Genomic DNA, 17,680 nt, shown 5'->3' with positions numbered 1-17,680 from the left:
GATGGTGGGTGATGGCATAAATGTGGAAAATAACCAAACCCCTCCATAGCATATATTGTGCAATTGCAAATGAGGCTATGCAAGGGCAGATAAACAAAACCAGTATCTAAGCAAAGGAGTGCAGAAATGGTTCTTTAAAGGACTTTGGTCTGAAAGGTTCTTTGTGGAACCAGAAATGGATCTTCTATGGCATCACTTTCAGCATTTTCAGTACCTTTATTTTTCTGTGTGTAATTATGAAGTTAACTTTGTGATGTCGAGCTTACCTGTAAAACATACTCCTCTCCAGACCACGCCCACCTCTAAACCACACAGACATGGATACATGTAAATGCTCAGTCCATCAAGCCACAGATCAAAAACTAGCTGGTCATTACACACATAAGTTTTCAAAGACTTACTTTTGACAAGGTATGTGGGTCAGATTGGATTCCTTATGCTGTGACTCACTGGTGAACTGCAGTCAGCTCTGATGTGGTGTTTGATCATCACCATTAGCATCATTATCTCCCTCTTTCTCATTCTCTCCTCTTTCCTCAACTTTCCTATTACCTTGGTTGGTTTTGAGGAGGCTTCATATCCCCGGTGTTTGATCTCCCTGGGAGGGCTTTGGGGATTAGCTAAATGACTCCACAGTTAGCTTTTAAATCACACAATGCTTCCTAAAATAGTGTCCTCTCGGCTAATGCCAAATCATTGTGCTTGAGCGGTGATGGCTTAGCTGAGACTGCAAGACAGAAGTCTGCTTTGGCACTATTGTGACCCATTTGTGAACGTTAGTTGCCACCATTATGGTGTTTGTGGAATATATTAATAGAAAAATGACTGGAATGTGACAGTTGTTCTTATAATCCTATCACCGTCCCATTGTCGTGGAGCCATCATTCTGACTCTCTTCCTTTACCGGATGATCTTCTCATGAATATTGGAAAGAATTCTGCACTACAGTCATTTCAATTTTAGCTTTAAAATCACACACAGCTCAGTAGAAAAACACTCTCATTCTAGCTCTGGATTTATTAGTGCTAATCTTAGAGGGATTGTAATAGAGGCTTTGTATACAAGGCCAATGTCTTTCTGAGGGAAAATCCATGTGAACCATCTTAAATTGGTGAGATTTCCCTAATTGTCTCCTTTACTACAATCAAGCAGACATCAATTTGATGGTCATCACCTGCAATTATTCCTTGTGTCCACTAGAGGGACCCATACATTATTTAATACTATATATTTAATACTTTTATTGTAGACAAATCTGTCAGATCCCAGTAACATGTTGCATCAAAGCATGTTCTTAAATTCTTAGTTATTTGCTCTCAAATAAACATGAACCTTTTCATTGCAAGTAAATTTTCTTGCTGTTAAGGAGACTATGAATGATGACATCAAGGCTTGAGAGGGACTAATATGGATACCATCAAAGAAGACAGGCCCACAATTTGTACAAGAGAATAATGAGGAAATGGTATCTTTCTGGTCACTTTCTATTCACAGTATATTATAAGTGACTTACTCCTCCATTTTAAACACATTCCAAACACAAAAAAACACAAACAAAAACACAGAAAAGAAAGGTGTTTGTTGCAAAGGATGCCATGGTTTCACCATAACAACTCTTTTATTAGCAAAATCATGGAAATTAGTCCACTAATGTCCCCATCCAATGGAAACAGAAGGGTGGGGTCTTAGGGGGATATGTAACCTGAAACCATTACAGATCATAATCAATAACAGTGCGCTTGTACTCAGCCACTTCTGACAATCTATGCACTGAACATAGATGTATGGTCCTGTTGTCTGCTACAAGGCCGTCATTGGCATCCTCTTTTCAAAGCGTCTCTTGGTTCATGATTTGGAGAAGGAATGTTTCCGTCGGTAGCGGCACACCAACAATGTGCGCACATTAATTAGAGAGAGTAGCTTTTTTTGGTCACTTAAAAAAAATAAAACTTTGAAAGAGGATGACAAGTAGAAGAAAAAAAAAGTCCCTTTGATTTATATTGTGCACACACCCACACACACACACACAACATGCATGCCAAATCACTCATACACAGGCTTTCGGCCACATTCAAAACAAAGCTTTCGCTCGCAGCTCATACACAGCCACACATCCGGAAAGGCTTCCACACAGCTCTCACAGTATGTCAGAGTCAGAGTGAGTTGGTCTATAGAGAGTGACTTGGTCTTGCTTGGTTTGTCCACGGAGGCAAAAATTCTGTGATGTTGACGTCATCATGGAAAAAAGATCACATGGGCTGGGGGGGGGGGGTTTGGGAGCGAGTTCAATGATAACATCTACATAGATCTAATATCTAAGTCAACAAAAACAAAACACTGCAACTAAGGCATGCAAGGCACAAGTACCTACAAACAGAAGACAAAAAGGTGTTCATTTCTTTCAAGAAAAACAAAAAATAAATGCAAAGGCCCCCTTTTTCATATAAAAATTCAAAATAAAAATGATAGGTAAAACAAGCACATTTTAAAAACAGTGAAAAATCCCCCGCCATAGTGACAGTTGTACAAATATTTTACACAAATGTTTTTTTCTACACACCGCCTTTAAAACTTTTAGAGATCAACATAAGTTAAGAAGAGGTTAAAAGTGACTTTCTCAACAGTGTCCATGCAGAGTTCCCTCCAGTCACAGACTCCCCACCAATAAAGTCACTTGCAAGCTGGCCGCCGCGCTGCCTGAGCAGAAAGAGAGGAAAACAGCCGAGAAACCATGATTAGAGGAGATAAAACAAGTGATTGGCCACAGTTAAGTTTGTTTCTGCTGATAGAAGACAGATACAAACAATATTTCAGAATTCCTAACCAAAGCTGAGAAATTTACCCCCAAATTAAACACAACTCCACAGTATTTACAGCAGACATAGAGCAGACATTACCTTAGAAGAGGCCACAGTCCTTCAGGTTGTTCTTGATGATGACGTCAGTGACGGCATCAAACACAAACTGCACGTTCTTGGTGTCGGTGGCACAGGTGAAGTGGGTGTAGATCTCCTTGGTGTCCTTTCTTTTGTTCAGGTCCTCAAACTGGCACTGAATGTAAGCCGCTGCCTCCTCATATGTGTTGGAGCCTTAAGGAACGTGAGAGAAAAGATGGAACAATGAGGAGGAGAGGGGAGGAAAGACGAGTTGACAAGTTGGAAAAGTACATGACAGAGACGCTATGACTCCGAGCTGTCGCTTAACAGCAGCTCAAAACTAAACCTAGCTGGGTTTCACGGGCTACCTGCAACACCAACATATATTTGCATTCCTCACTGAACACCTGTATCTCCTTCTCACCTGCGTATTCTGGATAGCAGATCGTGAGAGGACTCTTCTTGATCTTCTCCTCAAACAGGTCCTTCTTGTTAAGGAAGAGGATGATGGAGGTGTCCGTGAACCACTTGTTGTTGCAGATGGAGTCGAACAGCTTCATGCTCTCGTGCATTCGGTTCTGACGGGAGAGGAGAGACACGTAACAGGAACTGAACCAGGGAAGTCGTACAAAAACAAAACAAAAACGGAACTAACAGCAAAAACAAATGTGAGTGTGAAGTAGGACTGGGCGATATAGTTGAAATCAGTATCACGATAATCATTGTTGTTTCATGTTTTTCAATATACACCACAATATGGCTCAAGTATGCAAAATCATGTTAAATAATCAAATTAATGTTCTGCACTGAATCAAATGGTAATGTTAGGTGTGATGACAAATAAAACTGAATTTTTCAAATAATATTCCTTAAAATGTTTCATACCTCATTTTTGATCATTTTTAAATAAAATGTGCTTGTTCTCATCACTTTAGACAGCAGAATTGTCATGATATCCCAAAATCACCATATCAACACGATATGATTCCACTGAAAGACAACTGATAATGTTGAATTATCGCCCAGCCCTAGTGAAGGAGGGAGGGGGTCTCACCATCTCCTCATCCTCCGCCAGCACCAGGTCGTAGTCACTCAGAGCCACGCAGAAGATAATAGCGGTGACACCCTCAAAACAGTGGATCCACTTCTTCCTCTCTGATCTCTGTCCACCTACATCAAACATTCTGCAGAGGGAATACAGATGCGGACTGTTATCACAGGGAAATACACCACACACACACCAAATTGTCTGCATCCTGTTGGCCTTTGATTAAATGTCCGCTGTACTGAAGTGTACTCTTAGGAGGATCCTTGGAAATACTGACTCAGACTCTTACCATTGCTCCTGACGCTTCACTGAAGTGTGGGCCGCTTTAGGGCAGTGTGAATTAACTGTGTGTACGATTTATGATTTCCATTATTTTCATTTGAGTGTAGACATTTTCAATCACAGGAACCTCTCTTCCACAGTGCTAAAAAGTGATTATTGTTTTGGTAATGTGAATAACTACAAGGGAAACCAATCCAGAGTGTTCAATGATCTCATTTTCAGAAAAATTAATATGTCTGCATACGTGATGGAGAGAGAGAGATGGAGAATGGGATTAAGTGATTGAACAAAGCACTGTGCTACTACTCACTTGAAGTGCAGGTCCTTGAAGGTGAAGTGTGTTTCCACAATGCCAGTAGTTTTGACTCTGGTCCTCAGCACGTCCTGTTGGGTGGGCACATAGGCACCATGGGCTATCCTGTCCAAGTCATTCAGATAGCTTTGGGAAGAGAAAGGTCAAGGAGAGGGAACAGAGATGGAAAGAGGAGAGGAATGACAGAGGTAGAAAGGGGATAATTAAGACGACAGAATGTGGTAGATGGACAGATAAGAATAGTGGATGTTCCTCCAGCTACTCTTCCACCCCAATTCCTGTGTATCTGAAGCAGCACCCCTGGTATTCATGTCAGTTTGTCCTACTCACTATGCTGCAGAGTCGTTGAGCTGGTACTCCCGGGAGCGGCTGAAGCAGGCCTGCACCCCTCCGTCTTTCCACAGGCGCTGGATGACCCCGGCCAGCTCGCCCGTCATGAAGCCCTCTTCTGCCGAGCCCGCCAGAACGAACAGCTGCCTCGCATCATCCTGAGGAGACAAGTCCCCTCCAGTTAGAGTAATAATCAGCAACTTTTGATATAAATAAATCTGTTTTGCTAAATCGCTGATTGATACCATACAGCAGTGACACAACCTATACCCTGTTCATAAAGGTTTTTACATTTGCTGTTCTAAAAACACTTATGAGACTCCCTTTCCTGTGAAAAATCCATTGCTGCACAGAAGCAAACAGCGGTTTGCCACAGTCTACACTGTCTGTTGGGCCAGTGCCTACACTGGCTGCAAAACACCAAAGCAATAATAATAATTCAATGTATTTATATAGCACCTTTCTTAACAAGGTTACAAGGAGCTTCACAATAAAATGAGAAGAAAAATTTGAAATAAAAACAGTAAGCAATGAACGCTTATCACCAAAGGTGTTTTTTATGAAAACAGTAATCTTGCATCTTATCACTCTAAGACTCATTCCTGCTTCAGTACACATACAATTCTTCAAAATACCCTGATCAAATAACACCAGGGTGGCATAGTAAGTAAGAATCATCTGTCAACTGGCAGACCCAGGTAAGGTCTTGCGGTTCCAGGTAAGTCCCCATGTCGCTAAACTTGCGCCTTACTGAAGTGTCATTGAAGTGTAAAGAGAATTTCCTAATGGGGACAAGTAAAGTGTAACTTTTTTCTGTTTTATCATATGACAACTTTAAGAAACAGTTGCCCTTATGTAACCACTATCAGTTATATACTTGCACACAAAAATAACCTGTAAGGAGATGGACGCACAAGATATCCCAAGAAACAGAGTAAATGCCAACTTTGTCTTCCTTCACTCACCGCCCTGGCTGGATCAGCAAAGTCGATCTTGAGGCGGCCCATAGCTCTGATGATGGCAATGATGGACTGGATGGTGTTGCTGTAGACCACAGCCTTGTACTGCTTACACTCCTCCTCTGAGTAGCCCGCTTCGTGGATGATCCTGATAGACAAAGGACACAACGAGAGGATATTAGCAGTTGACTCCAACAGCTTCATCATTTGTTAATACAATATATGATAGGTGCTATATTAAAAGGGAATGTCACCTATTTTAAGAATTCACATCATCTCTGTGAATCCCAGGAGAGTTCAATCAATGTTTGTGAACTTGCACTCTTCGCTTAAGCTAGAAATCAAAGAGACAACCCTTTAATTTGTGATGTCACTGGGAAGTAAAATCAGGGGCTGCTCCATAGACAAAGGATGGGGTGCTGACTTTGTGGAGCCATAAGATGCTAAGTTGAGCTGTCACTCCAAAATACAGTTTATATTCATTGCTAACAGGTATGAACCTCAATTTGAACCTCATCTGGTTCCAAGAACTCACAAAAAACGTATGGGTCAACAAAGACATTGACCCATTCATTGTCTATTGAGCAGTGCCAGATTTTACATCCCACTGACATCACAAATCACAATTTCAAGGGTTTCCAGTTCCTAGCTTTAGGAACGAGTGGTGCATGTTCAGTACTGACTGAACTGTCCTGTGCACATGAATAACATACAAATTCTTAAAATGGTGGCATTCTCATTTTCATAAACCATAAGAAACAATACTACTTCATCTACTTCAATACTTACTTCATCTGTTTAACAATGGTACTCTTCCCAGACTCTCCAGCACCTGAAACAGAAGGATAGATAGGAGACAGAGAAATGAGAGACAGCTACACCACATTCATACATGCACGCAATACATGCAAACCCAGCTGTTTTTTTTTTTTTGTTTTTTTTTTTACATATTTTCTGCTTGAAAGGAATGAAAGGTTTTCTGTGACATGCAACTTGATTTGTAGGCCAGGAATTCTACCAGAAAATGTAAATGTATAATAAAATAATACTGGTGTTTTTTAAGTTTATGCCAATCATCTAGGTTGCCCCTCCACTTTACATTATTGGTTGTGGTGTCTGCAGTCAGCCAGTGTACTTGGAGATATCAGGGCCCATTTTCCTACCTTCAGAAGATGCCTTTTACTGGCATTAAGTTTTGTACATTATGAAAAACAAATTTCACAGACTTGGAAATTGCCGAAGTTAGATAATCCATCATGAACATGAAGCCTTGATTTGGTTTTGTCAAAGTTTCTATTTTATCATCATTTCATTGTATCCGAGTTGAATGTTTTCATATCAGTGCATGCATTATGTTGCACTCTGCTTACTGACAATCACCTGAGACCCAAGTCTCTGCCAGGAAATAATCCCTCAAAAACACATCGCCTTACAAACTTTGTCACATCCATGCATTTTTATTTAGGACATTTTTGTTAGCCAAGATAGCAATTCATTCCATGCAGGTTTGACACTGTAAAGTAGTATTTTAAGAAGGACAAAAACAAAGTACATTTCAAAAATTCTTTCTACATATGTCATGCATTGCAAATGATTGGGGGAAAAAACTTAACAGAGAAAAAAAATGGGCTATAACTCTAAATGACACCGGTATTTTCCTACACAACTGCATCAGAAATTACAGTAATCACGATTTTGATTTATTGTGCAGCCCTACAATCAAGCCCTTACATAAAGTTATCATCATGCATCAACTGCTGGGTTAATGAGACTGGACGGCAAACGAAACTCCTATGCAGAAATGTCAACAAATGTCATCAAAACGAATACAGAATGATTACTTTAATTTTAAGGGAATATTATTAACATTAAATCACAGCACATCACAGGCTAGACTGTCTCAGAATGCAGTTGAGAAGTGTCTAAGGGCAGGGTTAGCCAGGTCTTAGTGCAATTGGATTAATCAACTGGATCCTCTCGTCAATGAGATTATACACAGTTTAAAAATCCCCAGGTTAGAGACTCATGCTACATCAGACAGGCTGGCTAGGCTCAGAGCCGTGAGCTGCATCTCATATGGGCAATCTGATTTCTGTGAGACCAATGTACAATGTTGGATGAGGCAGTGTATTGTCATCATGGCCATAAATCTAAAGAGTTATCAAAATATGAGTAGCCAACATAAAATGGTATAGATGTGTAATGTACAGGTCATCTAGAGTCATGTATGTTTGAATCAGCCAAAGGGATTGCTCGGCACACAGTTTCTCATTCCCTCCTCCAGCTCCCTCTGTGAGGCAGGCGTGTTTTCACCTGAGCACACAACATTTTAATTACCTTACCTCTGCTGGGGCTTATGGCTCCCCAGTGAGGAGAACTGTTCACCAATTCAAGGTCCCATATGACAAACAGCCGAGCACCACAGACACAGAGCTAATATTACTGCGAACATCATATCAGACTTAAATTTAATTTCCAAACCCACGCTCACACCTCAGTGAGCCACTGAAATTGAAGGGCCTAATGGGTGGCAATTATGGGACAAAAGCAAAGGGGAGAAAAATAGCTAGTTCAAGTTTGTCAGTGTGATAGTATGTCTGAGATGGGCTCTGTTGGCTGGCCCTGGGAACACACATTACCCTCAGGCCATCTGGGACACACAATGAACACTGTGCCTGCATCTTCTGTAATGCTTCTCCTACTTCTGTACTACATTAATGGCTCTACACTAAAACAAAACAAAAAAATCTATCTTTATGATGTGTGTGTGTGTTTGTGCAGTACACAAACAGTCTTCATCTGTGACAATCCTCCCACTCAAAACACTCGTCTGAAGACCATGTCATTTGCAGATTACTGCATTAATGCAAACACCCCCAGCAGCATCCCTGGCAGAGCGGCAAATTGCAATAAGCATATAAAGGTAAAGCTGCATATCTCTCTCTCTCACACACACACACACGGCAGAAGAGTCAAACTTCACAAATACGGGAGAGAAATACATCTCTGTGTTCAAAGACATAATTCCACCCCCCACACCCTCCCCCAGCTACGGATAGGGCAAACTACTTGCTGCCAGCCAGCTCAGCTCACACATCTCATGCAGGTGCTTGTGGGGATTGTGAGAAAAAAACAACCATGAAAATTCAAATTAGGTCCATCTCAAATGACGCATACAGATCCAACAACTGACTGCTGTGGCTGAGCAGTGCAGTGTCTGTCAGTGTGGTCAGTGAGGTCACATGTCACAAAGTGACTGGTGCCACAGACTCACAAATCAGTGCTTGAGCAGAGGTAAACTTATGTAAGAGACGCAGACCGCTCCTGCAACAGCTCTTGCATGGTGGTACAACTTTAAACTTCATGGCTAGAGCAGACAACCAGTTAGTCGGTTCACACAGTAAGCACTGTGTTTGTCGCGTTTATATAGTTGCCTACTATGCTTATTATGTTGTTAACCAGCCTGTACAGGTTGCCATGCAACCTCTTGCGGTTCCTTCCTGACTGAGCACCAGAAACTAGTCTTCAATTCGGCTGTCAGGAAAAAGAAACTGGTGTGTCAACTGTGGCTGGTTTAACAGTGGCATTTGTTTCTTGAAATGATAAAATATTGTTCCAGACCTGAAACCTGGTCAATCAAGCACACACCCATACACGTCGTTATGGATGGCACGTTATGGATATGTTCAGACTAGCCTTGTCAAGAAGCGTAACTGATGACGGTTATTCCCATGTATATTAACTTTTACACAATATGGAAGAACATCACTCATTACTCAAAATGTATTAAAACTAAAATACAATAGTGTCTTCTAATATTTAAGCCACACAGAGTTCGGCTTTCGCCAGCCGGCCTAAAGTAACGTGAACTAACGTGAACGTGAAGTGTTTGTCAAACAGGAGGAACTGATTGAGATACAACACTGATTTATCTTCCAAATCCTAAAATAATGTTAAGACATGATGACACACTTACGTTAAATGTTTATTAATGTCGAAAAGGTCGGACAAGTGGACTTGTTCAGAGCTATCGCAGAGCTACCGACATCGGTAACATAAAGCTGCTTGCTATCGTTCACTCGGCATGCTAGCTACCTAATTTAGCTAGCTTTAGATAGCTAGCTATGCAGCTAATTGCTGAGCTGAATTAGCTTCCTAACCAACGTTACAAGCTTATGCTGGCTCAATAATTTGGGGTAAAACCGTTGCTACAATGGGAGACTCGGGGCTAACTGGCTAATTTATTAACAAACGTTATTGTTGAGCAGATAAAGACTGGGACTCCAGCGCCAACTTTTCATTCAACCGCACCACCACCCATATTAATCCCCGAAAATTATGTTCAAGTTTCAAACTAATTTACGCCACATGATCCTGATCAAAGTTTACACATAATATCGACGTTATGTAATACAACTGGCTAAAACTTTAACATATACAAGACATTTAACTAGTTAGCTAATTAGCTAACGTTAGTTTGCTACAGTTGGTGGGAAGGTCCAACTCCAGCAAATAGACCGAGACCCCATCTTTCTCTCACCGAGCAGCAGAAGCTTGACCTCCCGGGCAGCTTTTTCTCCGTCGTCCCGTAAATTCCTGTCGATCATCTTGCTCCGCTCCTGAGCCGCTTTGTCGTCCGTGCTCAGAGTACACCCCATCTTGTAGCTGAACTCCGAAATAACAACAATACAGACCAAACACAACTTAACTACGAGTGTAACGACATGCAAAAGCTACCGAGCTAGCATCAAGTGAGGAGGAGGCAGTCTCCCGAAGACTTGAGATTCAAACACGCCCTTGCCTCGCACTCGACAGCTCGTTATTTTCACGGCAAGACTTCTTTTTCTAAACCAGAAAAGGAAGGCGCTCACGCTAGCTGGCTTTTCGAGTTGTGTTTATATCGCCCCAGAGAGTGTAGCACCCTCAGTATCACTCAGAAATTCTAAAAACAAATGGGGTAGACTGCATCTCCGTTTGTGGAAGGGTTTTTGGGTTTGAGGTGTTGGATTGGTCGCTTCCTGTTCTTCGCACATACCTGTGATCTGCGCATGCGTCACAGAGCAACAGGCTTTCAAAATTGTAGGCTTCTTTTTATTTCATGATTTGTCTCGTCGTAGGATAGTTCCTGAAGGTAGGCAAGGTAGGCTTGAAAAAAAACAACATTCAAAGCATGAGCTAAGTTGCCTTTGATCCTCTCATAGTTGTACAGCCATGGCTATCCCACTGTCCTGGAAAAATTGATGTTATGTTGGCACAAACCACTGCCACTCATTTGTTGTAATCATTACTTTCACATCAGGACATTTTGGGAAAATTTTGGAATAATAATAATAATACAAACATTAAAACCCCCACTGCGCATTGAATGCAAACTGACTGCCCATTTGTACAGTGGAATACACTTACTTTACCTTAAGCCTACTGAGGCAGAAATACATTTAGTGTTTGCCTGCATATTTGTATTGCAGCCTAGTGTAAAACATAATTTTGATGTTGAGGAAATCAGTCAAGCAGATCAAAAGCATTAGATTGTGGTTGGCGCATGTGTGTGTGTACAACCCCTGTGTGTTTACAAAGTGCTTCACAATGAAGACAGAGAAAAGATATGAAAACAAAACTGTACAGAAAAAGAAGAGGACAGTCGTCAAAGCAAAGAAGCAATAGTGGAAAGGAAACATCTTTACATAAAAGCATATCTGTAGAAATAGGTCACACTGAGTCTAGAGACTAGGTGCTCTGATGGCAAAGGCCTGGACTCCTTTAGTGTAGATTCAGGAAGCCCCTGCCGATGCACTCAGGCTCACAAAGGGTTAAAATGTCAGAGATATACAGTAACTGGGAGCCAACCATATCTGTGCTTTAAAAGTAATCAGAAAAATCTTTAAAAACTCCCCTTTTATAGCGAATAAGGGTTAAAACCTGTGGTCAGGCTTTCCCTCTGACCACATCCAGGAATTCAAATGACTGGTGTCTGATCATTGTCTGATTCAACTTTACGCACCTGAAATCTGAATGAACAGAACATGCATATATAATTTCTAATCAATGCAACTGTACATGTCAAGTTTACATGAATAAGCTGTTATAAGTGTGGTGTGTATTATATGAGTCACGTAACTTGCATTGATTGTATTATTGATGCTTACACAGATAAAGACTTGGAGATAAACATGGAGATAAAATCCATCTATCCATATTTCCACCTATATTCACATTTTCTAATTGTCTTGATATTGATTTTACAGTTTATATCAGTTTGACCTTAAGTGAACCAGTCATATTCTCAGTGGTTATATGTATAAACGGGATGGGGAAGGGCGGAGATGTGGTCATAATTCACCTCCTCACTTTACATAGTATTTCCATTGCAGATGGTCCCTGCATCATGCAAACCAGGGCCATAATTTTTCCAATCCATTCTAAGCGCACATAGAGAGATTTTCCTATGCATGTACAACAAGTGAGGGTGAGCAGGAAAGGGCATGGGGTCATCAGAACCGGGTCTGTCAACAAAATGTTTCTCTGACAATCACTATTTTCACAAAACAGCCTAGTCAGGAGGCATTTTCAAAGGATGATGTTTTATTTCTTAGTGAGGGTCAAATGAAGGTACAGAGGCACTCGGTGTTGCCATGGCACAACTATGTCATCGCACCACCAAGCAACAGGATATGTTTTGTCTCATTCAAGTAATGTAGCCTCAGTAGACTGTGTGTGAGATGAATGGAGAAATGGCAGAGCAGCTTGTTAGCACTCTGATGCTCATTAAGTTCCACAGAGATCAGGGCCTCCAAGTGGGACTTATTAGCTTGTTAGTGTGTGTGTGTGTGAGTGAGTGAGTGAGTGAGTGTGATTTACAACCCCTATAGGGACCAGAGCTAGCCACTAAAAAATTAATTTGTCTTATGTTATCATGTCATCCTGTGAGCTTCGTACGTCACACCGCTACATACAAAGTCTTTGGTCTTTGGTTGACAAAATGATGACACTCACAGACTGGATCATCTATATTTTAAAGATACTGAATGATAAAACTCTGGTAATATTCAAAATGGATAAATAGCGCCTTAGAATAGAAACTCTTCATTTCCTCTGTGCCACATCATAAAAGTGTCCACCAAATGGCATATGTCTGTTTCATAAATCAAATTAAAACATGAAATATGCCTGCTCTCTGTGGATGCCCCATTCAATGACAAAATACTGCCGCTTAGTGGCGGTCTCATCGGTCTCCACTTATTTCTAATAATAAAAACTTGTATTGTCCTGTAATTGCACTCATTTATTTGATAAGTGAATTTGGCTTGCAACAGGCTGGTGTAAGTTCGTGTCTAAATTTTATTCAGGGCATTGGTGTCCAGAAAAGATTTAGTAGTTATCGATTTTTGATGTTCGGTTCCTTTAATCCATGTCATGGCCAGTCAGTCACATGTCACTCTAGTCTGCCTTTTACTTTGCCACACATGAGGCTCTAAAACACATTTTCACTACTTTAATATAAGCCACAGTGGACAGAAAGCGGTCTACATTACAGTCGTGTGCAGAGCAGAGCCAGACGTTGGTCCTCCAGATGGCAGTAGAGTCATGAAGCAGCCAATCAGTGGGGGACAGAGACTTGACAACTGGTGACCGGTCGCTGAAGAGCTGCTGGGGATCTTGAAGCAAAGGGCAGTGGTTTGAGATTACTGGATGACTGCATTTTTCAGATGGTTCTTACTGTCTGTGGTAATAGTCATCATCGGTGAAACACGACATGTCTCTAATTTTTGGCAAAATTATCGTTGATTACAAGAAAACAGCTGTTTTAGCTGTATGGTTGTCTAACATAATATGTCCATGAACAGCCAGATCATACATGTTGATTTCACCTGAGCTATAAATCAATAATTCCCAAAGTGACTTCAATGGACCACTTGGAGCCCTTGAGAGGGTCTCAGTGCATCCTCTATACAAAATTAAACATTTCACTATTATTTAATTCATAAAAACTTAGAACATTAAGATCATTTACAAGAATATCTTTTTTGATCATCTCCATTATCTGTCAACCACAGGGCAAAGTTACTTTTTTGCAGTGGTGGAAGAAGTACTCTGATCCTTTACTTAAGTGAAAGTACCAATACAGCAATGTAAAAATACTCCATTACAAGTAAAAGCCCTGCATGAAAAATCCTACTTAAGTAAAAGTACATAAGTATTAGCAGCAAAATGTAGTTAAAGTATTAAAGTAAAAGTAGTGGTTTGGTCCCTCTGACTGATATTTTATTATATATGACATCATTAGATTATTAATACTGAAGCATCAGTGTGTAAGCAGCATGTTATTGTGGAAGCTGCTGGAGGTGGAGCTAGTTTGAACTACTTTATATACAGTTAGCTAGTTTAGCCCAGTGGTTCCCAACCTAGGGGTCGGGCCCCTCCAAAGGGTCACCAGATAAATCTGAGGGGTCGTGAGATGATTAATGGGTAAGCTCTGATACACAAATCTGTTTTCAGTTTTTGGACTTTTTCTCTAATCTTTGATTTTTGCTGAAATATTGGATCATTTGAACATTTATTGAAATGAAACCATGTGAGGTTTAGAGGGAAAAATCACTATTTGGTGGAGCTGTTAACAACTCATAGACATCTGAAATGTGACCCGACTACACACTGCTTTTTGTAAGACGTCAAAAGCCAAAAAGGTTGGAAACCACTGGTTTAATCAACAATGTGTTGTATTTTAAAAGCTTGTTATATTATCCATTGTGTCAAATCTCCATCTGAAAAGTAACTAAAGCTGTGAAATAAATGTAATGGAGTAGAAAGTACAATATTTCCCTCTGAAATGTAGTGGAGTGGAAGTATAAAGTAGCATCAAATGGAAATACTCAAGTAAAGTACAAGTATCTCAAAATTGTACTTAAGTACAGTACTTGAGTAAATGTACTTAGTTACTTTCCACCACTGCTTTTTTGTGCCAAATCATATCTAACAGCAAAACTCTTCTCAGTTAGGGAAGCTGTGGGTGAAAATCTTAAGAAAATGGGGATCTGTGGCCTAATATGTTTCCATTTGGGGTTCCTTGATATGATAACATTTTGGAATACTTTATAGCACTACTGCCACGTCAAATAACAACAGATATTATATTTTCAAGTTGCTAAGTTTAGTGTTTTCTCATTCATAAATCACTGTAAAATGAGGAAATATGCCAATAGAGGGGTTATAGAAAGGTATAAAGTGTCGTGCTGCTGATTGTTACCAAAATTCGTCTGAAAATGATATATTTAGAGAAAATTATCTACTGTTAATCTATAAAGAACGATTTGTATCATTTGTATCTTAAATGTTGGGTGTTCTCTAGTCATATTTATGTACATGTAATATCATAGTCACCATCAGAGGTACTCGACCAGGGTCCAGGACGGACCATACAAAATGATACATTATTTTTAATAATTCCTAAATCGGCTCGTAATATCAGATTTGATCCTAGGCCCTGGAACAGTAAAAGTGTCTCTGGGTAGACCATTACAGTAACATTATAGTCTATTAGTCAATGCTGCAATATTAATTAAAGTTCTGCTCATAGAAAAATAAATCCAGAGAATGTGAGCAAAAGAAAACTTGCACTGTGACTGTGCTGTTTCTTTCTCTCCCTCTGTCTTGCACTCTGTCTTTCCTTTCCAGTGCAGTATAGCCATTCACTTTGGCTAGCAAGTATTGTGTAGTATAGCTTTGTTCATATACGGACGAGCCAGTTGATTGCAGAAAAGGTTATGCTGCGTCGTCAGAACTGCTACATAGTGGGCTGTTGTTGTGTGTGTGGCCCCTCTGCATTCAAACAGCTGCTCTGGTTCAAACTGGATGACCTCATTTCCTTGCCACCTTGGGGCGTTGCTTCATATAGTGAAGTGGAGAGAGCTTCATTGTTCACCCTTTTTTATTCATGCACAGTGTGATGGAGGGCAACTTTCAAAAGACGGGTGCACCGAGGGGTTCTTCTTACAATGCCAGCACAAGAAGAAACCTATGATTTTTATTATTTGACAAGTACTTTTGGTGTGAGAATCTTGTGCTTGTATACTTGTGAGGGGTCAGCAAGGAGGAGAGTAAGTTAGCAAATACGTATAGAGAGGAAGAAAGGAAATGAGAGAGATAGAGGGAGGAGTGTGTGTGAAAGGGCAGTGTGTGTGTGAGGGGGTTATGGCTTTTATCACTCACGGTGGTTTACCATATTATAGATCATGTGCCCCCAAGCACCGCATCCTTTATGGTTCCTGTGTGTCCTGCCTTCCACCTATGAAAACACATTCATTTCAGTGCATGAATGTATATATGCAGTAGTGCATGTTGGGCTTTTGAACACAAGTCAGGCTGCGTGTAACCCCATGGAGAAAGCCTATTGTGACCGACACTAAAAACAAAGGATATTGCCATAGCATGTTATGCTAAAACTGAAACCTTTTACCATCCCGCACACATACTATATGTAGACACTACTTCAGTGCCTGTGTATGTAAACGTACATGTGATGTTACCATGCAAAGCAATTGCCAGTGGCCAACAGGACTAGGCACGATTGTAGGGAGTCTTATACATTCATTATCCAGTTAAAACCAAATAAGGCATTGGGCAGAAGAAATAGCATGATAACGATTCTCTACCTTTGTTTTGAAACTCAACTTTCAATCATTAGAACTGTGAAATGTGACACCATCCACAATACACATGTGGTTTTATTGTTCCACATAAATAAAATCTTGACAAGGATGAACAGAGGACAACCCATCACATACTAATCTCCGTCTGCTGTTGTGCCAGATTGGCGTATACTCTTAAAAATGTCTAACTTCTCATTTGGCTGTCTCCGACACCAATCACTAATGCTAACTAGATTACGATGACAAAGACCCTTTCAGCAATGTGAGGTCGCATTACATTTAACTTTATTTTACCAATCATCTGTTATGTATCCCCATTAACAGAGTCTAGCACAGTCTACATTATATGTCTACATTGTATGGGATATATTCACACAGATTGAGTAATACTGCTAATATCCATTTGGTTTCACATATTGAGAATCACTGCAAAGAAGAAGAATAATTGCTGGAGTGCCATAGAAATGCCAGGAACCTCAAGGAGCCAGGGAAACCAAAAAGGCTTGATATCAAACACACACATAGTGGAGATACAGTGTTATAGTATCATATTTATTTGTTTTCAAGACAAATGGTAAAACAGCAGACATGATTGTTGTGGCCATGGATGCATCAGATACATTACAAATACATGCAGATACACCAGATACATTTTTCTAAGACATAATCGTCCCCACATCAAGTTTTAAATAATGTGATATTAAATCATAGTGTTTGCTTACCCCGATTTAACAGACTATACAATGTCTACAGAAGTCCTACATTGTTTACAACATATCCTGGTAAATCATTCAGTAGACCGGTGTTGACATGATCCGTGAGATCAGATGGTTTAAGACTAGACCAAGATAAGAGCCATAAATCATTTCATATTTTCCCATACCAAATCATGTTTACATGCCCTGCCGGGGATCTGTTTGATGGCATACTCTGCTTTTATTTGTAATTGTCTTGTTGAGAGGGACCATTATTCTCTGTAGTAATTCCATCAAAGTAAGGTCATCCACCAACTGGGGCAGACTGCGTCACCAGTTTGGTTAAAAGGTCAAAACAACAGTCTTAAAGGTTAACGTCCTGCAGCAACAGAATAACAGTGGGACCCTTTCCTTTTGTCCTCTGTTTAATAGTGGTTTACCATTTCATTTCATGCCACAGCCACTCAAACTACCTCTCACTATAGCCTACAGCTTGCAACACTGGAGAATATGGTGTGTGTTGTGTGTTGT

The 17,680-nt window shown here is 40.4% G+C and overlaps 1 protein-coding gene across 1 annotated transcript; it reads right to left on the bottom strand.

The window, feature by feature from the left end:
- Positions 1 to 1,583: 1,583 nt before the first annotated feature.
- LOC139659448 (guanine nucleotide-binding protein G(i) subunit alpha-1) lies at positions 1,584 to 10,829 on the bottom strand. The gene is made up of 9 exons (XM_071537727.1): positions 10,349 to 10,829; positions 6,598 to 6,640; positions 5,815 to 5,956; positions 4,850 to 5,007; positions 4,517 to 4,645; positions 3,931 to 4,060; positions 3,301 to 3,454; positions 2,898 to 3,089; positions 1,584 to 2,697 (listed from the first exon to the last, which is right to left on the bottom strand). The coding sequence occupies exons 1-8, from the start codon at positions 10,464 to 10,466 to the stop codon at positions 2,899 to 2,901; spliced, it is 1,065 nt and encodes a 354-aa protein (XP_071393828.1). The 5' UTR covers positions 10,467 to 10,829; the 3' UTR covers positions 1,584 to 2,697; position 2,898.
- Between the last annotated feature and the right edge of the window lie 6,851 nt (positions 10,830 to 17,680).

This window comes from Centroberyx affinis, unplaced genomic scaffold (assembly GCF_046629955.1).
Source record: "Centroberyx affinis isolate AG114_WGS23_722 - 3 ecotype Tasmania unplaced genomic scaffold, CSIRO-AGI_Caff_v1 ptg003110l_1, whole genome shotgun sequence".
Lineage (NCBI taxonomy): Eukaryota > Metazoa > Chordata > Actinopteri > Beryciformes > Berycidae > Centroberyx > Centroberyx affinis.
This window is presented reverse-complemented; position numbering and strand designations above follow the sequence as displayed.

What these genes read in the sequence shown, in the direction of transcription:
- LOC139659448 (XM_071537727.1), bottom strand. Translation starts at nt 10,466, where the DNA reads ATGGGGTGTACTCTGAGCACGGACGACAAAGCGGCTCAGGAGCGGAGC. An exon ending in TTCAAGGACCTGCACTTCAA is followed by an intron (nt 4,061 to 4,516) that starts GTGAGTAGTAGC and finishes TTCCCTCTGCAG; the next exon opens with AATGTTTGATGTAGGTGGAC. An exon ending in TGGCGGAGGATGAGGAGATG is followed by an intron (nt 3,455 to 3,930) that starts GTGAGACCCCCT and finishes CTCTCCCGTCAG; the next exon opens with AACCGAATGCACGAGAGCAT.